General features: G+C 39.1%; 2 protein-coding genes across 3 annotated transcripts; one reads left to right on the top strand and one right to left on the bottom strand.

Moving 5' to 3' along the window:
* Nucleotides 1-1,263: 1,263 nt before the first annotated feature.
* On the top strand, nucleotides 1,264-22,593 carry Tk (Tachykinin). 2 transcript variants are annotated; one of them, XM_018019484.2, is made up of 4 exons: nucleotides 1,264-1,423; nucleotides 19,768-20,442; nucleotides 21,639-21,831; nucleotides 21,900-22,593. In XM_018019484.2, the coding sequence occupies exons 2-4, from the start codon at nucleotides 19,804-19,806 to the stop codon at nucleotides 21,911-21,913; spliced, it is 846 nt and encodes a 281-aa protein (XP_017874973.1). In that variant the 5' UTR covers nucleotides 1,264-1,423; nucleotides 19,768-19,803; the 3' UTR covers nucleotides 21,914-22,593. The 2 variants fall into 2 exon arrangements, with proteins under 2 accessions (XP_017874973.1, XP_017874972.1); XM_018019483.2 differs by having other exon boundaries at nucleotides 21,615-21,831.
* Ect3 (Ectoderm-expressed 3) lies at nucleotides 2,972-10,782 on the bottom strand. Its single transcript, XM_018019482.2, has 5 exons — nucleotides 10,585-10,782; nucleotides 6,384-6,626; nucleotides 6,111-6,325; nucleotides 5,628-6,045; nucleotides 2,972-5,101 (listed from the first exon to the last, which is right to left on the bottom strand). The coding sequence occupies exons 2-5, from the start codon at nucleotides 6,608-6,610 to the stop codon at nucleotides 4,036-4,038; spliced, it is 1,926 nt and encodes a 641-aa protein (XP_017874971.1). The 5' UTR covers nucleotides 6,611-6,626; nucleotides 10,585-10,782; the 3' UTR covers nucleotides 2,972-4,035.
* Nucleotides 22,594-23,668: the final 1,075 nt, after the last annotated feature.

Below are 23,668 nucleotides of genomic sequence, written 5' to 3'. Positions count from 1 at the left end.
GAACATGCTCGATAGGAGATAGATAAAGTGAGAGAGAAAATTAAAGAGCCTAGCATATATTCAAAGCATATTTGAAAAAAAAAAAAATAAATAAATAAATAAAAACAAAAGATTACTATTTTGCGAATATTAAAGTCTAAAATTGTTAAAAAGATATTCATATTTAAAACAAAAGAAGAAACAAGAAGTCAAGCTATGCTCTGCACTTTGTAGTTGTCTGCATTTGCATTTGTATTTAAGATGCTTGTTTTAATATTTTTTGTTGCAGCATGGCGTACAGTAATAAACGCTTGCCTTTCGGCTATGAACAGAGGATGTGCGGACGTGGGCGTTCGTGTTTGCATACACTTGGCCTTTACGAGTGGCACGTGGTTTGTTATTATCTTGGCTGTTGGTGGAACGGTCTAGGTCTTGGAGCTGTTGCTCTCCAAGCTGGCCTCGCGACTCAAGTGCGGCGAGCGCCTAAAAGATGCAGATTTCTGATTTTATTTTTGTTTCCTCCAACGTCATCGCAGGCTTTGCAATTCCAGTGTATTCTATAATTACCATAAATATACATTTACGGGTTGATTTAAAATGGAAAATCATTATTTGCATAGAACAGCAGTTGAAATTAGTTATGTGCAAATATGGGCCTCAAACAATGCTAAAGCAAATATGCATTTTGTGTACATTTTTGGCAAATGTAAAGTTGGCTTAAAGTCACTTTAGAACTTCGCATACAAACAGGCCAAGTTGCAAAAATTAATTTCGAAAACAAATGAATATATTTTCGCATATGCATATGAAGGGCAGGCCAAATGGTTCTTGTTTAATGTTTTATTCACATATGCAAACAAAATTTCCGTTCAATTCAATTGCGCGCCGCGACCTAAAAGTATTTTCCGTTATTCAGTTTTTTCCTTCTTCTGCAACAAAGTGGCGCCCACATAAAAACGGACCAACATCAACTCACGCACACACACACACACACGCCATATTGACTCACACCCACACTCACACATATGCGCGCCTCACACAGTGAACAACACAGACACTGTTGAATTTCTATTCGACCAATTGTTGATATGCACGAGCAAATAAAAGCAGCAGGCCGGAGCCGAACGACACACGAGGAGCTTCGTGCCTCGTGTTTGTCGTTTCCTGTTCGTTGTGTGCGTGTATCCAACGAAGCGCATTCAGCTCGGTGAGTGTGTGCGTGTGTGTGTGTAGTTGTCGTTGGGCTTGTGTTCTTCGCTAGCAGCCAGCGTTGAGCATTTATAAAGTCCATTGCCGCTTTGATCTGTCGCTCAGTTGTTGCATACTTCTCGGGGTGTTCATTCGACGTGCAGCATAAAGAAAAGAGACAATTTATAAAACAATTCGAAAAGCTCACAGGGAGCTGCTGCTGGGCAAACTACTGAAACTTTAAATTTTTACAACTGTAAGTGCACAGAAATAGTAATATTAATTAAATAAAAAGTTAAATGTATTAGAACATATTTGTGGAAACATCAAGTCCGACTTTAAAATGTGTTGTTATAACATATAGTTATTGACTTCCAACCAATTATACTTACCCTGGCATGGCTTTGTATCAAAATCGGGTTTGCTTGAGTGAGCAATACAGTAAAATATCTTAAAAAGGAAACATTCACTTGACCATATCGGTTCTGATTTCCAATCAAATATTTAGTGTTCAGCTTGTGTGACTGATGAAGTTACGAAAGCGCATTAAGGCTCTCTTATAAGTGTTAACAAAATGAAGTCAAAGTTGAAAAGTTGTTTCAGCTGCAGACATAAACCAATTGTGTAGTTCGATTGGGCTCTGGCTCTGCGCCAGAAAATGAATTTGCTCTGCACGATTGATTCTAAGTTGCTTAAGTATTTGATTTTGACTTCATCTGCAGAATTTTATATAACCATTTTAGTTAAGCTAATACTTTTAATCGACTTAATTAGGTGTTTCGTTGAATTATATTTTTAATATAATATGAAATTTATTTGCTTGTGAATAATTATTATTGAGATCATGGTAAAATTAAAATTATCTCAGTATTGTTGTTTAGCTATGAGCTAGAATTATTTGGTTATTATATTATACAATTTAATATAAGTAAATTTCAAAATATCCTTATATGTTTAGCACTGTTCCATTTACGTCCACCTTAATAAAGATTTAATAGAGCAATTAAAGTCATTTAATGGACTTTCCTAAGGCTGCATTATTATATATTAATTCGAAAAGCATACAAGTTTTCTTTAAGATCTTTTCAAGAGCAAATCATTCATTTGAATCGATTGAACCTACAATTATTAAATTATTTCTTAGAAATGGTTTGCTTAAACATTTCTAAAATACACCTTAACAAGCTTAACCTTTCATATGACAACTTGGCCGGCGGCTAATCAGCCGTCGGCAAAAGCCAATAAAAATACTACTTCAATGAGAAGATGTGTGTTTTAATACGCCTCGGTGATTCGGAGCTAGCCAAAGCCACTCGCATCCGGTGTTGACGCATGCTGCACGCAACGCGTGGCCCATTTGGAGGCAACAAGCTAAAAATTCTGTAAAAACTAAAAAACGACCAACATGGGGCGGCGCTTTAAAACTGCCTCTGGGTCTTAACTTGTTTTATGTCAACTTGGACAGTCGCAATTAGTACATAAATACGTACATATGTATGCAGCCGGTAACAAGGAAATGTATGTGCACAGCTCCCTTACACACACCTGTCCAGGCTGTGTACACATGCTCAGGTACTCGAGCTGCAGCTGTGCCTGAAAGATGCTTTAAAAAAGCGTATGCCTAACCGTTAGTGAAAGGGTATATGTGTGTGTGTGAGAGTGTGACTGTGTGCGGGCATGTGTGTGTATGTGGACCGAGCTAAGCGCGTTCTAATTAACCTGAACATTAAGTACGACAATTATTTTAGCTACAGGGCTCATTATAACAACAAGATGGTCAAGTTGGGAGCCGTTTGTAGCCAGCTTTTACACTATTAAAAAGTAATAATTATTTTATTTTATAAATTTGTTTAGTGAAAATATCTACTGTGTATATCTAATTATATAGTGAATATAATATATTAAATTTAACTTTTATTAAGCCATACGAGGCACTCCAGTAACCCCTTTATGAGCTTGTTAATCTGTTACTTCCGTCCATTTGGGGTACCGGCTAACTAGCGTTAGCTGACAGTATTGACAAATATTGATGTATCAGAAATAGATTTTTATTTAGATTTGAGCTTTGTTATTTAATAATGCTATTTACTTTTTAGTATTAAGTGTTAAATCCGTGCCATTCAAATTTTGTATCTTAACAGTATTTATTTTATTCTTCTTTTATTATAAAATCTTATCTCTGATCTTCATTAATTATTATCAATTAAGCATTTGAATAAATTTAACTACTTTCACAACAGTTACCCAAGACATTTAAATAGTTAAAAAATTCTATAATCTATAAAAATTCCGATTAACTTTCTGGAATAAGTTTTTTTAGGCATATCGAAAATAGCGCTGTTTTCAAGCTAATTCAAACATATAATCTAACCTCCTTTATATGTATATTCATTTTGTTCAATAAATGCGTTCCAGACATTTTATACTGCCCTAACTAGAGGGAAAAGTTAAAGGACTCACAAAAATAACTCGCTTCATTAGGCCTTTCATTTCATATATTAATTCTAAGGCTTTGGGATAATTTTGAGAAAAGCAAATTTCCATTTCTTATATATCTTTGAGCGCTGAAGCCAGCGAGACATGACGTAAATTTGAACTTTTACTGATGACAGTTTAGCAGCTTCTGTGCTGTTGGGGACTTCAATCATTTGGGATTAATTTGGAAAGGTGACATACATACAAAGGTCACATGCGTGCTTCCCTTAACTGTTTTTGTTGTGTTGATGATGCTTCGGTAATGACTCTTTTAGCGGCAGGCTTACAAAAGGATAAAGGAGCGAGCCATTACCAGATTTTAATGCCTTACAAAACAAAACTTAATTTAAAACGATTTACATGATATACGGTGTTGTAGTAGTAGTGCCTAAGCTAATTCGACCTTCTGCTGTTCAGGATGGGCGTATCTCGGAACTGCACTTCCATAACGGTCGGTGCCTGTTGGTATTCCACTAGGATCAAACGGTTGCTGCCCACCCTCAGCACCGGGGCTGGCACATATAGGGTTATCTGTGGGCCCACCAGGGGCCAATAGCGACCCAGATTTTCGCCGTTCACGAAGACAATACCTTTGCCCCAGCCGGACATGTCTAGGTATGTGTCCGCCAGATCGTCGGCGCTGTTGATGGTCAATGTACCGTAATAGATAGCCGGACCGTTGCGTAGAATCGTTTTCAGTTGCTTGATCTCTTTGAAGCCAGCTTGCGCCGCTGCGGTGGACTGGACAACGAGCGTCTCCAAGTCTTCGTAGGACTCCAGCGGATACTTGGTCATATTCCAGTTGATTAGGATCTGTTTGTCCAGGCGCACGTCCTTGGTTAGGCCCTTGAAATCGTTCAGCTGTCTACCGAAGTTGAGCCGTCCCTGATTCTCAACCAGAATCTGTAATTTTCTGCCCATGCTGGGACTAAGTGGCAGATCGAAGATAGGTGCTTCCCGTGCCAGTATTCCGACAAATTCATTGTCCACATAGACGTAGCCCCGATCCGCCAAGCCACGAGCGTGCAGAATACTCGGATCCCGCTTAAACTGCGACGGCAACCAGCTCTCATACAGCACCAGGCCGGAGTATTGGTTCAGGGCCTCAAAGGTTTTCGGCTTCGCCGACCGCACAACGCCCGTGCTCAGCTTCTCCCGACCCTCGTCGGAGAACAGCGTGCAGCAACTGAGCAGCCGGACCGTCCCGTACGCCCGCTTCGGCACCGGCGTTGGCACTGGCGTATCCGGCAGCGGCAAGTACCTGCCAATAATTTGACGTAAGGCCATGTACTTGGGCGTGGGGTCGCCAGCCTCCGTCATCGGCGCATCGTAGTCATAGCTGGTGATGTCGGCTATGTAGTTACCCGGTCCATTGTCGTTGGCGCCTGCCGTGAATCCAAAGTTGGTTCCACCATAAAACATGTAGAAATTGACGCTGGCTCCGCTATCAAGCATGTCTCTGGAAAGTAAAGAGAAGCCAGAGAATGTTAATTCCTAAACATGCGAACCGTATTTCATTGTAGTGAATTCCCTTATATAGTAAAATGTCTTTATGTATAATTTTTGGGGCTAGTTAAAAACTTTCGTTCCATCAAATAAGTTTGCTCTTTTATGGACTGCTCGATTGCCCATTTAAATTAATTAGCTCCTTTTGGATACGATTCAAGCTCAGTGTAAATATTTCCAAAAATTTCGAACTTGGCGTAATCAATTATTTGAATTTTACCAAAGTTAGTTTTTATACCCATTCACGAGTTAATCTCTGTCCAAATTTGATATCCTTCAAAATTAATTTTATGTTCTGATGCTCATTCCTAAATTGTGATTTTAAGCGAAGTCCAATACTAATTTGCTTAAAGGTTTGGTTTGATTCCTTCATTAACAATAAACCTTATCTAATGCTCGGTTCAATATACAGAATGACTTCATTGCATGAAGAGAATAGCTCTATATGATATTCTGTTTCCTTAATATTAGACACTTACATGAAAGTTCCAGTGATTGCTGAGGTGCTCACATTGGCCATTGGTTCCGTCCAGTGGGTCAGCCAGCCGGGATAGTACTCGGCATTTACTAGCGGACCCTTGGGCTGGTACTGTCGCAGCTTGGCCCAGACGTCTTTCAGGTTCGACGTGGCTCCAAAGTCCATTGTGGCCAAAACTCCCTGTATTTTTCCACAGCGAAGAACCCCGGGTCCGTCATTGGTGAATAGCACGGCGCTGTCTTTAACGTGGTTCTGTGTCTCATCTCGCAGCCAGTTGCGATAGTTGGCATCGCAGGCAAAGTACGAGCCGTACTCGTTCTCCACCTGCACCATGATAATGGGTCCGCCGTTGCCGTACAGATAGGGGCCTATGCGTGCCATTAGCTGACTGTACCATATGCGCACCTCGCTCAAGTAATCTGCAAAATTGAAGTGTGTGTGCTTAGTTCCATTGAGTTGAGTCGAGTCTTGCCGAGGCACATACTGATGTCAGCTGTGCGAAGCTGAATGCCAGGGAACTTGTTGAGCAGCCAGTAGGGAAAGCCGCCCATGTCGCGCTCGGCACAGATGTAGGGTCCGGGGCGAAGTATCACCAGCAGATCCTCGTCCACAGCCAGACGTATAAAGCGCTCCAGATCCGCAATGCCCGTCCAGACGTAGACGCCATCGCGCGGATTGTGCAACGACCATTCCACGTAACTTCACACAACAGAAATACGATTACTTGAAATCAGAGCCAATAGAGCAATAAACCTACGTAGTAACCGCATTCAGACCCGCCGCACGCATAGTTCTCAAGTGGCGTGACCAGGTGTCGGGGTGGGCTCGAAAGTAGTGAAAGGATCCAGCAATGAAACGAAATGGTCGCCCATCCTTCAGAAATCTATCATTTTCATAGTCCACAGTAAACGAGCGACTGCCGCTGCCCAGATCAGCGATGAAAACCAATGACAGCAACGTCAAGCAGCCATAGGAGAAATTCATTATTGCTACGCAACGGCTGCAAAAGAACAGTAGGAAAATTATGAAATGCTTTCGATGTTAAAGTACTTCTATTTAATTACAATTAATATACTCTAATTAATACAGTAGAATCAGAATATGGCGACTACACTTAAAGCTTCATTTATTACGACGAAAATGTTGTCTTCAGGGCAAATTATACGGTTATAGCGTCAACCGGGTATAACAACGGTCCCTTGAGCGCCGTTATAATCGGATTCTATCATATGTTTGTATTTAATATTCCTAAATTAGTGCAGAATTCTTCATTTTTCGAACAGGAGGTGACTTATCATATCACGAAATAAAAGATTTACTCAAAAATACTGCTTTTGGATCGTTTTGGATGAATGAGTACTATGTAGTCTGTCCGAATAAAATATTCTCATTTGTCTTTATATGACATTAATTTTTATCATTAATATCCGATTAAATCTTTCCCTATGGTTTCAATTGTCTAATGATATTATTATATTTTTATAATATAGACCACATTTATAGTTTAACAAAATAGTGATAGAGTTTTCTGTAATAGAAATTGAATTATCAGTGGAAATCATTTATGAGAGTGTATCTATATTCAGCTCTAGCATAAAATCGAATTTCTCCCAAAACTCTCAAGCTTTATATAAATTGAAAAATTCATTGTTTTTATTATTCTTATCCCTTGATAACGATTTGAATCACAAGATACACAGATATTTATCAGTATTGCGATTGTTGATAATATGATAATGTCTGTCATTTATTATTGTTAATAAAAAGTTTGTTTCCCATTGCACAGCCAAATTTGTCATTCTATTATTAATCTTGTATTTTTTTTATAGATTCAAATGAATAGTCAGACTCAAGTGAATAATTAGATTCAAATTAATAATTATTAATTAACAATTCGCTAAGTGTTAAACTAATAGAACTCTAAAATATGGACTGCATAGACGATGTCCAATTGTTGACTTTCGATTTTCATTAATTTATAATACATACATACTGTAATTTATAATGTAGACATATAGTTAAAATTTCAAAAATTTTCATATATTTGAATATGATTTTATTTGGTAATAACTAAGAAAATTGATGCCTCTTTGGATTATTTTTAAATTGTAAACAAACTTTATTTCATAAAATTATAAACAAATTCGGATGTTAACCTTTCTAATGATAGCTAAATTTCATAATTAAGCGTAAGCTTATAAATATTTAATTAAATATTTGTTTTCGCAGAGCTGAGCATATGATTGACCCATTTTACTTTGATTTAACGTTGATTTTGATCAAATTTGCGATTTTACATACAAGTTTTTTGAAAGTGAAAATAATGCTAAAGTTGTATTATAAAGCACTGAAATCTACATCTAAATTGCCTTTTGAAATGTCAGTGAATCTCAGTTCAGTCCAACTACCCGATCAGTGCACAATAGCGGGTAAATGACTTCCTTATCGAGACACTTGTCCCAAGAATTTTCAGCTGTTTCGCAAACTCTAGCGTACAACTTCATCTATACAGACATATATGTATGTATATCTAGATATAATAGGTACAATCAATGCACGCCCCTTGCTTCGACTTGTAACTGTGCTTCTTCTTTCTAAGCGAGAAGATGAAAGTTCGGGTGTTAATTGTTTAAATTTCCAGAGCACAAACGAAATATTTCATAATTATATAAATGAGTCCAACAAAACACCTTTCTACACGCGAATGTGGGTTTTTAGTCATTCATTAAATGACAAATATTGTTGTTGGGCAATATTCAGTATGTGTATGATTTCAATTGAGAATTTACATAAATGAAATGTATATTTATATATACATATACAAAGGATAAAATTACCAGAATATTAAGAATTTGAAATAAATATTCATATAGACTACTATTAAAAAAATATTTATTACATTAGCTTAAGTTTCTCTTATTAACTTGAATGTGAATTTATTGCTGAGTCAACTGATTTATATGTAAAGTGTCTTACAGGGAATAGTTTTGTAGTTTTTATAGTGCTCTACATTCATTCATTCAATCAGCTCTGTAATATTTAACGAACGCATCGTGTACACAATACAATTAGTGTTACAGGAAGGGAATGTCACTTCCCTCTATGTAAATTTCTCTTATCTTCATATCCGAGTCCATGGCTATCGTCTTTACGGAACTAAGTCACACATATATACACTGCCTAATCGGGGAAATCTTTTGCTGCCGCAAATCTCTCAGCTGGGCTGAGATTATTGCCTTAATTCAAGTTCATGGTTCAATTATTTAGCTGACGTCTCTTTGCTCGCTGTCTCACTGGCTCATTGACTGAGTGACTGAGTGACTGACTGACTGGCTGGTCGACTGATTGACAATCTCTGTTTGCTCTGCTGACTTGATACAGCGCCTCGCTTGACACATTAATTATAAATTTATGCCACTTCTGTTTGGCCAAGAACAATAACTTTGCCCGAACTGTTTCGTTTTCATCATCAGCATTAATTTGATGCGCACTCACATTTCCCGATTTCACATTTATTTCAATGTTTATTTATTTATTTGTTTTGGCCCAAGCCATGGACCTCATTAAGGCACTGCGACAGCTGTTCGGAGCCTATACTGAAATATTTCCCCAACCTATGGGAACTCGGCTTTCCCTGTCGATTTCCAGACCAGCAGCGCTTATCGCTCTCCGACTCTCATATGCGTGTGTATTTGCTATGTACGTGTGTTTACCACCTCACACATCCCATTTCTGTTTATGGCTCACTGATAAGTGGCCAATGTTTGAATTCAATTTTTTCTTAGCCTTCGACATTTGTGAGTAAAAAACAGTGAAGATATTTTGATAATGATTTAGTACAACAGTTGTATTATTTTGTATTATACTTTCTAATTTAGATTATTTTCTTGAGTAGAAAAAAGCAAAGGCAAGTAAAATAATATTATATTTATTATATTATAATATATTTTATTTTCTTCAAAAAATAATAGAAATATTTTAAACTTCATCTATATACCAATTCATCTAAAGCTCCTGACCATCTTAGGATAATTCAAGATGGCCTTCACCATTCAAGTCTTTGTCTCGCAACACTTTGACAAAGTCTCATTTGGCCTTTTACAATATCTATTAAGATGGAACCCCTTTCCCTCCCTTTCAAGTGAATCAATCAATTAGATTACTCAAATACATTCGGCAGTGATTAAAGTAATCGTCGCATTTTCGATTTCGGAAAACAGCTTTGTGCATCCCCCTCAGCGGTAATCTACCATAAAACCTATTAATGCCATGATAAGAATGTGTAAGTCCCAAGCAGAGATATATGTATATGCATATATCAGACAAATATGAAACTGAAAAACAGCTGAACTGTGTCATAGCTAGTGTAGTGCGTGGTCTTAATTGAGAGTGAATTAAATGATGTGTGAATTCCCGGCCCTGAACTTGGACGAGTGCCCGAGTGCAGACCTGCCCAAAAATTAAGGCAATCACTGAAATTATTTGCCCGTAATGCATTTATTTACTCGTACAGTATATACATATATATCATATATAAGTACATACTGCCCGTCGAAACGGAACTCGTAATGTGGTGGTAATTTTTATATCGGCAAGAACAACGAAATCTGAGACACACTTTTAATGCTATTCAGCGTCAGCGCCAATCGCACAACATGAGACAAGCATTTTAAGCATTTGACCCAATTCAATTATTTTGCATGCTCCAAGCCCAAGCCCAAGCCCAAGCCCCAGCCCAAGCGAAGGCCCAGACCCAGGCCCTGGCTGAGGCCCAGGTTCCCGGAGTGTGAACGACAAGAAAGTTGATTATTTTCTTTGCTTTCGCTTTAGTTCATTGTAGTTCTTGTGGTTGTTGTTGGATTTCTGCTAAGCCAAAGATCGTCAGGTCAGCAGGGCTCGCCTCTGAGACCCATTAAGATAACAGTATTTTCTCTGCTTATCACTTCTCCCATACTCACCTGGTTCTAAATAGACTTCCGTCTCACTTTCAAGTTGATCTCTTCTAGGATACACACTGCTCGTAGTTTTATATATATGTATGTAGATCTCAGAACAGATTTATGTAGATCTCTTTTACACACATATATTTAGTCACTGTCTAACCGAGCCGTGCGCTCCGCTTGAAAGCTAAACTCAAACTGAACGATCGCCAGCCCCGAGCTGCTGATAAGTGCAGCCAAAACACTTGACGGGAACGATTCTTGAATCATTCACAGTATACGCTGGGCGCACTCGTGTGCAGCAATCGTCGCATGGAGCAACACGAGAGCATTGTTAGTCGTGCTCACGCACGAAAATGAGCGCAGTTACATATGTATGTATATTGTGTTGGAAGTAATTATAAAAAGCATTTAATATGAATTACTTTTATAACATTTTATTTATTTTCTGTTGAACTTTTGTTTATAATCATATGAAGCTACTTTCATAATAGAACTGACAGGGGATTCAAGTTGAGCAGCGTTGGCATTTGAAGAATTTTAATTTATTAATTCCATTAAATCTTTAATTATCTCAAATCCTGGTGGTCTATGATTGATTTACAGAAACAACTATTTTAATTTAAAATGCTGCTATAAATTAATATATTTTTGCTAAATTTAATAAAATTTTGCCGACTTGGTCATTCGGCAGCATTTGATTTGTCAGGTTCACTCAAGAAACAGTCACATCACCTAGGCTGTCTTTTCATCAGTGGATTCTCGTGCAGATCGACTCGATGTTGACTATTTTTCTATTTACTATAGTTTTATATCAATAAAGTGATTGATTGATGATAGCATCTCCAGTAGTAGAGCAGGTTAGAAAGTCTGAATTTCCCCAGCAGGCAGTGGCAGTTTTCATTATAATCTATGTTGGCTTCGCAATGGAATTTTTGTTGATAGTATATTTGCAACACTTAAGCTCTTTGCAAATATTAGCAGATTTATAGGTGGCATAAGCTTTCAGTTACTATTATTATTATATTATAATAGATTAAACTTTTCAGTTAAATGGTCCACCGAGAAGAGCTGAAGTTCTGAGCAGTGACAATATTCATTGTTTTTTTTTTTTTTTTTTTTTTTTTTTTTTTTTTTTTTTGCTTTCCCGATGGCATTTCTGTACCGTTACATATATTCGATATCTAAATTATGCACGGTTTCGCATGACAATTAATACGTACATATATTGAAAAACTGAAAACTGCTGAAGTCATTTAGATAAAATGCTGTAATTTATGTTTGTATTTTATTAGTTAAAAAGTGAACTATTTACTTTTTAGGAATAGTTTCTAAAACTGCCTTATTTTTGTTGAGAAATTACTGTTTTAAATTTGTATATGTTTAAATTATAGAAATATTTAAATATAATATTTGCTCTATATGTATTGTATAGAGATATATGAAATTGATTTGTATATACAAACGGAGGAATCAGAGTTACAAAATACATTCATAGATGCTGAATGATAAATATCCAAACACGTGGCTGCACATCGTTATAATTTAGTATAATCTTAACTTGGCTCGTCTTCAAAGCTATCCCGAATTGTTCAGTAATTGCACTTACACTTATCATTCACCATCTTCAAAACGAAAACTAGTTTCAAAGCAAATGCAATTTTTTAGAAGTGCTTGGTAGTATTTTATATATATTATATATAGAGAGAGAGGCAGAGTGAAAGAGAGAGAGCGAGACAGAAACAGAAATGGGCTTTAAAGCGCTTTTTGAGACGTGATATATCCATTTGCTAGGCTTTCGTTGCTGGGCATCTGCGACCGATGGTTAATATTAATATATTTATGTAAATACAAAAACAGAGTCTAAAGAGCACGACTGGCATTGCCATCGAAATTTCGAATCGGGCTACAGCTGCAGGGCCTAGTACGAAGGAGTTTGGGTACGCTTCATATTCTATGCATTAACTGTTGCCCAAGCACCTCTCCCGCTCCCCCAGTACCAGCCCCAGTCCCCAACACACGGCTCGTTTGTTGTTTTTGGTGGGGGCGACGCGAGATAGATGCAAAGAGGCCAATGACGAGATGCAGCCGCAGGCAAACTGAAACCAAGAACTGAGAGCGGCGAATGGAGAAAGGAGAATGGAGCGGACAATTGGCCAAAAAGTGAATTTTCCATTCAGTGTTGTTCTATTATTTATTTCGTACGTTTGTTTCTATTATTGTTGTTGTCGTCGTCGGCGTTGTTGTTGTTTTTTTTTTTTTTTTTTTTTTGTAGTGTGTCGGCTGGCGGGCTAATGGGCCTTTATTACCCACACAGCCGCACAGATACACAAATAAACACACACACACACACAAGCACACTGGCATGCCCACACATGTACCAAAGGATATCCGTGGCACGTCCTGGGCGCTATTTTGGCCAAAATGTAAATCTCTCACTGTGGCGCCGCTCGCATCTTTAATGTTCACACGGCCATTGTTTTGTTGGCTCGTCGGCCCGTTGGCAGTTTAAAGTGTCCTTTGGGTATGCACAAAGCAAACACAATTCCACCCATACATTGACAATTAGACAGGACACACACACGCTGCAGCTTACAGCTGGGCTTAAAGCCATCTCCACATCCCCGTGTGCGGAGTGTTGACTGGTCCTATTCCTAAGTCATTGTTCGACTCCTGCCTGCTGTCACTTTCATGTCATGACGCCCATCGCCCATCGCCCAGCGGGCAGACGCCTCAAAAACAGGAAGCTTAACACTTTGCTGCCTGCTAATTTTGTGCCAGAAACTTTGGTCATTAAAGCGTGTGAATATGATTAGAGAATTGTGTCCAACATCAGCTGCGGCCCTCCTGATGCTTTGACATTTGCCGTTGCCTCTATTATGTTTAGTATTTAAAAACTGTCAGCTCTCTGGGCACTTCAACTTAAAGCCAACACACACAACCAGAGCTCATCCGTTGCCATCAATGAGGCCCATCGAAACGAGCTAAGCTCGCAACCTGTTGATTACCGCAAATTTAACATCAATTCAATTCAAATGACTTTGGCTGCATTCAATTCAATTGCCACTTGATGTCTCTCTAGCTATGCCCAGGCATCGGGCATTGGCTGTGCAACTGCAACTTCTTCTCGACGCCACTGGCAATCAATTGAATTACATGTTGCCAGCTTCCTGTGCGCGCATCGTTAGTGTTATCATACCCTCAATGCAGCTGGCTCCGAGCGGGTATAGACCAGCAGCAATGGGATTATTTCAAACTGGGAAAGTACAAACAAAAAAATTGATATTTGAAGACAGAGAATAAAGCATGAATGATAAAAACTCTTATTAAATAAATTAAAATTTTGGCATCAATTAAGAGTAATTGAGCTAAATATAATTTATATTATTAATAATAAATATACAAAATATCATCATCCACTATTAACATTTCCAAAGTATCTCGGGATCAACCTTAGTTCTATATCAGATTTTTTTCCGGTTTGCTCTGTTGCTCTGACACCAGTTGCCCGGGTGGCGGGATAGCTGCATGGCTGCATGGCTGGGTGCCTGGGATATGCATAGCCGTCTTATCATGAGTGCCTCGGCGACATTGCCAATGCATTTGCATGGCAATTTGACTTAACGAGGCGGCGGGTGGCGGGCGACGGCAACATTCGAGCATAATCAATGGCAAGCAAACCACTTCAACGCGAAGGTGGCTCCGCCTGTTTGGTCTACAAATATTTGCGTATGTGTGACAATAAATTGTTGCAACTGCCGCTGGCCTTTTGAACCAATTTGCAATAGAAAGATATCCATATGAGACCAAGATGGAATTGCGAATGTAGGTCAGAAACACTTTTCAATAAAATAGGGTGAATCAAATATAAAAAAAAAAAATAAATAAAATATTTTCTATACAGGTTACAGTTACATTTCTTTATTTATTTTGACCCTATAAATTAAAATGTATTTGAAAATAATGTTTGCCTTGAATATAGTATATTAAACAAATATTAATTTAGTTCTTGCATCAGAGCTTTAATAATATAATATAATATAATATAATATAATATAATAATAATAGAAAAATGTATTTTTACATTTACATTCATGAATACGGCAGGGGGCATCAAACAGAAGATGAAGAAATAATAATAATAAATAATAAGATAATTGTAATTTTTTTCTCAATTATTCCAAGGAATATCCATTTTATCCACAATTTATCTCTTAGATCTGAAAAATTAAATAAATCATTTTGTCTACACTCATCTAATTTGCATCTTACAATTTGTTTGTTTGTATATATATTTTAAGCGCTGAATCTGTACAATGCAAGTTTAGTACCTTAACAACACAATTAGAATTTTTATATAACACCTAACCTTCTGATGTATTCAGGAGGACTTACAAATATATATTTACAAGTATCCCTAAACGACTTATCTCATATTTTTGGCAAAACCCAAGCGTTTTAATCGCCTTAGTGGTCTCGCAGGAAGCAATCTTCTCGCTAGTCTGCTCCGGTGTCTAGCCAGTCTGTCACTATATCGGCTAGTGTGTCTCCCAATCTGTTCCTCCACAGTAAACAGTTTCAAATCTCGATGTAGAGTTGAGCCGCGCACATACCATGGGCAGTTTGTAATTTGCCGCAATACACGATTTTGCAGGACCTGTATGCGTTTATAGTTTGATTTTGCGCATATTCCCCAAATCTGCACACCGTAGAGCCAAATTGGGGCTACACAGTGGACATAAACCGCTCTCTTAGCTCTGAGTGACATGGTGCTGCGTCTGTTGAGCAGCCACCGCAGTTGTTGCATGCGTTGCCCACATCTCCTAGCCACTGCCTTAAGATGAGGACCAAATGTTAGACGCTTGTCAAGGGTGATGCCAAGGTACTTTGCCTGCGAAGGTTGATCAAGTGTTTCGCCATCTAAACGTATAGGCGGGGTGTGGCTGATGAAGGTTTTTAGGGTGAAGCAAGTGTTGGTGGTCTTGCGTGGGTTAATCTTCATGTTCCATCTTTTGCACCATGCTACTAGTGTGTTTAGGTAGCTCTCCACTCCATTCGCAGCCTCAGTGGGACATTTTGAGCTGTAGAGCACCGCTATATCGTCTGCGTAAGTAGCGAGAAGGGCTTTGCCAGGATTCTCCATGTGGCGCACGCTTGGGGAGGGTAGGTCGGCCGTGTAAATGGAATAAAGCAGCGGCCCTAATACGCTGCCCTGAGGAACTCCAGCTCTCATTTGGCAAGGAGTCGAGTATGTGTTCCGTACTCTGACAATAAATTGCCGACCCTCCAGATACGATCGTAGAATCCCGAAGTAAGGTGCTGGGAAGAGGTTTTTGATTTTGCTGAGAAGCCCTGTATGCCAGACCCTATCAAATGCTTGCTGCATATCGACAAAAACTGCGTTGCAGTATTCCATGTCATCAAATGCCTGAAGGATGTGCCTCGTCAACCGGTGAACCTGCTCCACAGTTCCGTGTCCTTCTCTAAAGCCAAACTGATGGTCCGGTAAGATATGACGTTCACTGATGATATTGCCAAGTCGATTGGCAATAAGTCTCTCCCATACTTTGGAAAGTGACGACAGCAGACTTATTGGGCGGTACGATTCTGGGTCATCCTCTGGCTTTCCTGGTTTGTGGATCATTACAATCGCTGCCATCTTCCATTGCTTAGGAAAGAATTCCACCCTCAGCATAGCATTAAATATTAAAGCTATGAAGATGATCGCCCGAGTAGGGAGGGCTTTTAGCGTTGCATTGCTCAGTCTGTCATAACCAGGTGCTTTCTTATTCGGCAAGGACTTTATGACTTCAGCAATTTCCTCAACCCTAACTGCCCTAATGGGTAAGGACATTTGTAGAGGTGTCTGTAGACTATCAGTGGTCTCTTCGATCTGATCAGCAGTGGCAAATTCATAGGGTGTGAACCTGGCTTCTAGATGCTTCGCAAACGAATTCGCTTGCTCCTCTTCGTTCTTAGCTAGATCACCGCTAGGACACCGGATTGGTACCTGCCTAAACGGTTGTCTCTTAAGTGACTTGGTACACTTCCAAAGCGAGTACCCAGCATCAACTGTATAATCCAAAGAAGCCAGCTTCTGCTCAAAGAAGTTGCTTCGAAGTTCTCTCAATACATTTCGTAGTTGCCTAGCAGCCCGGTTCCATAAGATTCGGTCCCATGGGTCCTGCGTTCTGATTGCGCGTCTACGAAGTCTTCTTTTTTGCAACAAAAGATCCCTGGCCTCTCTTGTTAGTCGAATTCCATAGTTGGAACCTATCTGGGGCTCAGAAGGTGTTGATGCAGCAGCAGCCGTATAAATGCTCTCAGTGAAGCTATTGACAGCCATCTCAATATCTTCACCAGAGTTTAGAGTAGTGTTTAGCTGAATCGAGCTCTCTAAATGTTGCCTAAAGACGAGCAGGTTTGTGTGTCTGGTTATTAGAGAGCGATTTGCGTTAACGTTTATGCCTTCTGTCTCAATATTAATGACTAAAGCCAGATGATCCGAGTCCAGATCCCAGCTCTGAGTTATGCTTACTCGAAAATCCGGTATTCCATGATACAGGGCAAAGTCTATGCAGGACGGTGTGTGGTGAAGCACATATGGATACCTGGTTGGCGATCCAGTAGCAAGGATCCTAGAGCCAGTAACGGAGATGGCTTCTGCTAGTTCGCGTCCCCTCGGTGAGTTGTATGTGTCTCCCCACAACCAATGGCGGGCATTCCAATCGCCACCAACTAAATACCTTTGGCCGCAAGCACGAAGTGTGTTGATGAAATGCATTTCGTCAATCCTCACACTTGGTGGGCAGTAAATAGCGCTGAACTCCACGTCTCCCAGGGCCGTAGCTACTTTTACAGACGACATTTGTATGTTACGGGTTTCAGTGACTCTTTGAGGAAAATGGCGAAGAGCTGTCCTGACCAATACCGCCACTCCGCCAACGCTGTTATTATTTCGTGATGGTCTGAAAGCTGGGTAGCAGGCATATCCATATATTTTTATAGTGTCTCCACGCTTCATCCTGATCTCCGTTAAAAGAAGAATGTCGACGCTGTTGTTGTGTGCGAAGAGTTCAATTTCTTTAGCTTTTGTTGAAATGCCGTTAGCATTCCAGATAAGAACTTTTAGTGGATTCATTTCGAAGCTGCAACGTTGTTTGGAGACTGACAATTTGGCCTTTCCCCAGTCCATACCTTAATCGAGTTGGTCAACTCAAGTACTATACTCTCGAGTTTATCGATACGTTGGTTTACTTGCCTGTTATGCTGCTGCTGTTCTTGTTGCTGCCGCTGCAACCATGTGAGAAACTGTTGTTGTTGTTGCTGCTGGAGCTGCTGCTGCCACTGTTGGAACTGTTCCTGCTGCTGTTGCAACACTGCCTGTAAATCATAAGGGCTGTGTTGCAGATTATTCAAATTATGTTGCTGTGGAATTTGATGCGCTAGAGGATTATGAAGACGCTGCTGAGCAGGTCCGTCTTTGCAATGTGTTGCAATAGGATTTCTTTTAACCATTTCAGCATAAGAGACTGATGTATTCCTTCCAGTGCCTGCCGTTGGCTGATGTGGAGTTAGCTGCGGCTGTTGCTGAGTTGTCTGTCTGTTAGCCCTTTGTTTACGATCAGACCTCAAGGTGGGGAATTGCTGGTTCGCTGTAGAAGGTGCGGAAGGGTAAGCATAATCATTCTGTGCATTTAAGTTAATGTGTCTTGGCCTGTTCGGATTATTTTCCCTCCTTGCAGGCCTCATAGATCGGCGAAGAAATTCTTGATACCATTCACATCCTTTATAGCTAGCCATGTGGCTGCCAGAGCAGTGTATGCATTTGGGCTGTGCATCTGGAGGACATATACATTGCATTGTTTGATGGTTTTCACCACATCGGGCACAATTAGGCAATATTTAGCAGTATGGCCGTAGTCTTGGCATCGACGACATTGTGCGATTTCGGTTGTTTTTCGCATTCTCTCAACTCTAATTTTTTGGCGGCAAAGAGTCTTAACTTTATAAATTTCGTTAATTTTTGGACATGGCTTAATATTAATGAAAAAAATATTAAGCTTTTCGTCCTTATTTATGCGTGATCTTGGGTTATGAATATGGAGAACTTCGAAGCCCAGTTTATTAAAATCGGCAATAATGTCTTTATTTAGAGTACTGTTGTGCAGATCTCTTACAACAATCCGGTGTGGCTTTTCTGACTGCATTTGGTATGTGTGGAATTCTATTCCAAGTGTATCCAGTCGATCCACAATGGCTCTATAGGTGTCGCTGTCATTAGGGAAGACTCTGACCGTTTCCCCTTGATTAGCTTTAACAACGACGTTATCTAAGCTGGCAACTTCGCTTATAAGCTCAAAGAGGTCATTTAAGTCGCTAACATTAAGTACTATTTGGGGTGGTTTCGACGGCTGAGCTTTAACTGGAGCCCCAGAGTTGCCAACTATGGCAGCAGTCCGATTCGACGCAGCAATAGCCGCTTGATTGCTGGTGCTGGGCTGTTCACACAAGTCTTCTACATCCATGTCAGCTGGAATTTGCGCAAGCAATCCGAATCTGTTAGAACTGCCAGTATAATGAGATTGTTGCGAGGTAGAGCGTTCGTTATTCTTTCCAAGGTTGAATTTCTTCTTAGCAAGATTAGGAGAAGTCGTAGTAATTATCTTGCGCTTAATTGTAGAATTTTTCCGCCAACTTTCCACATTTTGAAAACGCATTGCTCCATTTGCGCTTTGAGGATTGGTTTTGGGTACCTGTACTGCAGGCAGCACTGTAATCACCATTTCGTTGTTTGAAGGCTCGTTGACAGCTTTCAAGAGTGCATCACGAAGATTTTTGTTAAGCACCATTCTGGCAATGCTTTGTACATAGATGCTATTTTAAAAACAGCTGTTTTGCTTGCACACGCAAGCCGGGCAGCAAAGCCCCGGTTAGCAATTTTCAATAGTGAATATATCAATGCCCTTGAACTTATATCACAAGCAGTGCCCCAAGAAGCCACTATTATAAATGGGCCACAATTGTAGGCTTGTTTAAGAGAATTATTTTAGGAATTTAAAAATTTAAAAATTTAAAGTCTGACGTAAATCCCTCTAGTCAAGCCGAGTTCAGTTGGGAAATCATTTTGTCTACACTCATCTAATTTGCATCTTACAATTGCTAGCGCCATCTAACGTTCGTTTCTATTTGTTTTAATAGCACCCGCCTAAAAGCACGCAACAAAAATTGTACGCCATGTGCAATCAGAAACTGCTACTGCCACTCCTGTTGTTAACAGTTGCTGCAGTTGCAAGCGGCGCTGAGGCGGAGCCTGAGGATGCCGACGCTATGACCATTAGCCCTGCAACGCCTGGCGCACAGGAAGAGGCAAGAAACATGGTTAAGCGTACACCGACATCCAGCTTTATTGGTATGCGAGGCAAGAAGGAGCAAGACCCATCCGCAGATGCCAATTGGTTGGGCCCCGATCCTTTGGATTATGGCGAACAAGATGAGGAAAACTCGTACTATGAGAACGGAAGAAGGCTCAAGAAGGCTCCAATGGCCTTCGTTGGCATGCGCGGCAAGAAGTTTTCGCCGAATACCAATCGACTGCGCGATTTACTGCAGAACATGGAGGAGCAGCGTCTACGAGAGAGTTTCCTGCAAGAATTCATGAACAATTTGGCGACAGATGACGGCGACGTGGCCAAGCGAGCACCCACCGGATTTACTGGCATGCGTGGCAAGCGTCCGTCCTTATCCGAAAACGAGGATGATGAGGACGATGCACTGGAGCTGCTGGAAAAACGCGCCCCTGTCAACTCCTTCGTAGGCATGCGTGGTAAAAAGGATGTTTCCCATCAGCACTACAAGCGCGCGGCTCTTTCAGAGGTAAGCCCACTAAATACAGCTGCAGATGGGCGCGTGACAGACTTACATTGCGAGGAGAGTGTAAATAGTTGATTAGGAGACAAGCTAAATATAATGCGAAGTTATAGGCATATACATATATGGAATATCAGTGAGGAGACTCAAATGAAATAAAATATATACTATTATTTTATGTAGAATAAAGACTTACTTTACGACTCTATAGCGCATGTTGCTTTAAAGCATAACTAGTTAGGGCGTATGACCTAGTCTTTATATATACATATATTATATTATTTTATTCTTCTACTCTATTCTCATTCGGATTCCCATGTGGTGTCCACAAGGTCCATAAGGTGTATCCTTTTCTTAATTTGTGTGCAATTAATTGAGATACGAGTTGCTTTGCCTATGTTGGCTTTGATGTAATTCTTGCCGTTTAATTAGCTCAGTCACAATGGGAATCGCTAGATCCTTCTGTAGTACAGATTTACTCACAAAACAACCAGGATCCTGGCTATCTATCAAAACAGCGCAGCTTGGCAACATTTGTTCACCAATCTTTGCTAGAAATTTAGTTAGATATGTGAATAAATAAAAATCCTTATAGACATATTGACTGATATATTATTATCACATAAAAAATGCAAGTGCTGTGCATGTCGTATAATATTTTGAGAATTTACTTAATTGCATTAATAAAATATATGTAAAGTAGCCTAGAATTTTCCAAACTAATGAACGATTTAAGACTTGTGGCTGGATTAAGTGAAGAACATATTTGATACAAATAATTGTAATAGAGCTATGCCATATATCTATGTGTATATATATTTCAACGTTTATATAGATACATATATGAATATATAAAATACTTACAAATTCATAGAAAACAAAATTTAGATTTTTCACACAAATATTGAGTAAATTTTAATTTAATTCATTTAAATTAAAAAATGTATATATTTTAGTAGAACATAAAAAAAATCACAATCCTCTATTTTTCTATCCATAATTGTTTCAAAAGAGCATTTAATTCTTGGGCTTGGTATACTTTCTTATCCTTATTTCTGCTCGATAATTTATACCATATCTATCGACCCAACTATGCATGTATTTGTTTTGTCACGCCCCTATCTTCAAGCCACAAACTAATTGTAATTTATAACATTATTTGAACTAACCATGGCCAGTTGTGGCGCCAACTCTCCAAAAAGGCATACGATGTGCGCGGCAAGAAGCAGCGATATGCGGACTTTAACAGTAAATTTGTGGCTGTGCGTGGCAAGAAGAGTGCGCTGAGCGATGCCAATGGGGCAGCAGAGGAGAATTTGATTCAGCCCTGGGTCTATGTCATCGATGGCAAGCGGGCGCCCAGCGGTTTTCTTGGCATGCGAGGCAAGCGTCCTGGTAAGTGATTCAACTCTAACGTATGACCTTGACCAGGTGTGCATATACTCTGGATTGTTCCATTGCAGCCATGGTAGAGTAAGCGAACGGGATGGACAGAACGGAACTGGTGGCACAGATAGGCGAGCGCTTCCTCATTTACATTTGACGAATGACAGTCGGAAGTTCCTTTTAAACTAGGCAAATACAATGTTGTAAATAATCGCTGGGCTGGAGATTATTTAGAACGTGAGCACACACACACACGCACAACAGACACACACATTCACACCTCTATAGACAAGATTTCCTCTGCAACATAGGCTTAATCATTTTGATGTAAAGTTAGCAAAAAAAAACTAAAGCTAATTAAAATCACATTTGAGGCCGTTCTTCGCTTCGTGTGGTATATGAATTAAATTATTTGCATATATATTTGTGGACAAATTAATCAAAATTAAAACTTGGCTAAGTACTTCGTGGACATATCTAAAATCGAGTTTATAGACAGATACATACACATACACACAAAGACACCTACAAACACACACATTCAGAGCTGTTTTAGTGAAAGCGAAATTTTAATTTATTTGCAATTTATTTATGATAACGGTAATTGAAAGCAAAACTACATACACAAACGATAAAGAAAAACTAACTTATATATATATATATATATATCAAATATATATACCTGCATACATATATAGCACAAATGTCTAATTGATTATTGTAAATATTGTATGGTCTACAAATAAAATGAAACTATTATTAACAATACAATGAATGCATTTACATTCATTTATTTCTCATCTGCTCTTCTCATCTCTGGCATATGTAAAATATTTAAGTACTTCTGGTGTAAGGCACAGCTGCTGTCAAGCCTCATCGACATCTTCAAATCTCCAATGTGAAACCTTATCAACAATGACTAACAAACAATACATAATATTTGAGCATGTCAAGTCTACTTAGCTAGAAACATATAAAAGTGCTCAGTTGTTTCACTAGGTGATAGCAACTATACCGATCTTACACTGTGAGTTGAGATTTGAATTCTAAACTTGATTGAGCAGCGAAATCATATAAGGAAGTCGAGTGTATACAAATAGGGCAAGTTGCTTAAGAGCTGAGATTCCATATTCAAAATAGTTCTTCTATTTTATACAATTAAAATATACACGTTCTCAGTTATTCCACTTATTTATTGCGACTACACAAATCTTATACCACAAGTGTGAAATTAGATTTCAAACCTGAATGTAAATAAAAAAAACTTAATTTAATAAAAGCAGCGACTGCAAACAGTCTAGTCTACTAAGCTGCTTAAGAGATAATATTCCATCAACAAAATAGTTCTTTTTTATTATAAAAATAAAAACTTTAAGCAATCTACTCATAATTCTAAGAAGAAGTAATCGAAAAACAATAACAGCTTACAGACTTATATATATGCATTCATATATGTATACAGGTACTTGTCAACTACCTAAATAAGTATCTACAAATTTTACACACAAACAAAACGCGATTTGTGCACAATACAACCGTTTTCAAATACTATATGGACAGACTTTTAATAAGGCAACTCCGAGTAACTGAGTTTGTGAAACAAACGATACACCACTGCGCATTTGAATGGGATAACAGCAGAGACGTTCAGGTAGTGCAAGCCGAAACATGTGTTTTGCTTACAAAGAACCATAACATTTGACCTCGCCCATTGTGATTGATGGCGAAACTCAAGAGAGCATGGCTAGAATTTTGTGCTGTGCAGTGTAAACACTTATCGGCGATCTGTCGGGCACTTTCACAATTATTACACGAATTTTGCATTTAATGGTGCCTGCGCAGCAAA

Source organism: Drosophila arizonae, chromosome 2, assembly GCF_054131065.1.
Source record: "Drosophila arizonae isolate 15081-1271.41 chromosome 2, UAZ_ARI_1.0, whole genome shotgun sequence".
NCBI classification, from domain to species: Eukaryota; Metazoa; Arthropoda; class Insecta; order Diptera; family Drosophilidae; genus Drosophila; species Drosophila arizonae.
The sequence above is the reverse complement of the archived record's forward strand: the minus strand, read 5'-3'. Positions and strand labels throughout refer to the sequence as shown.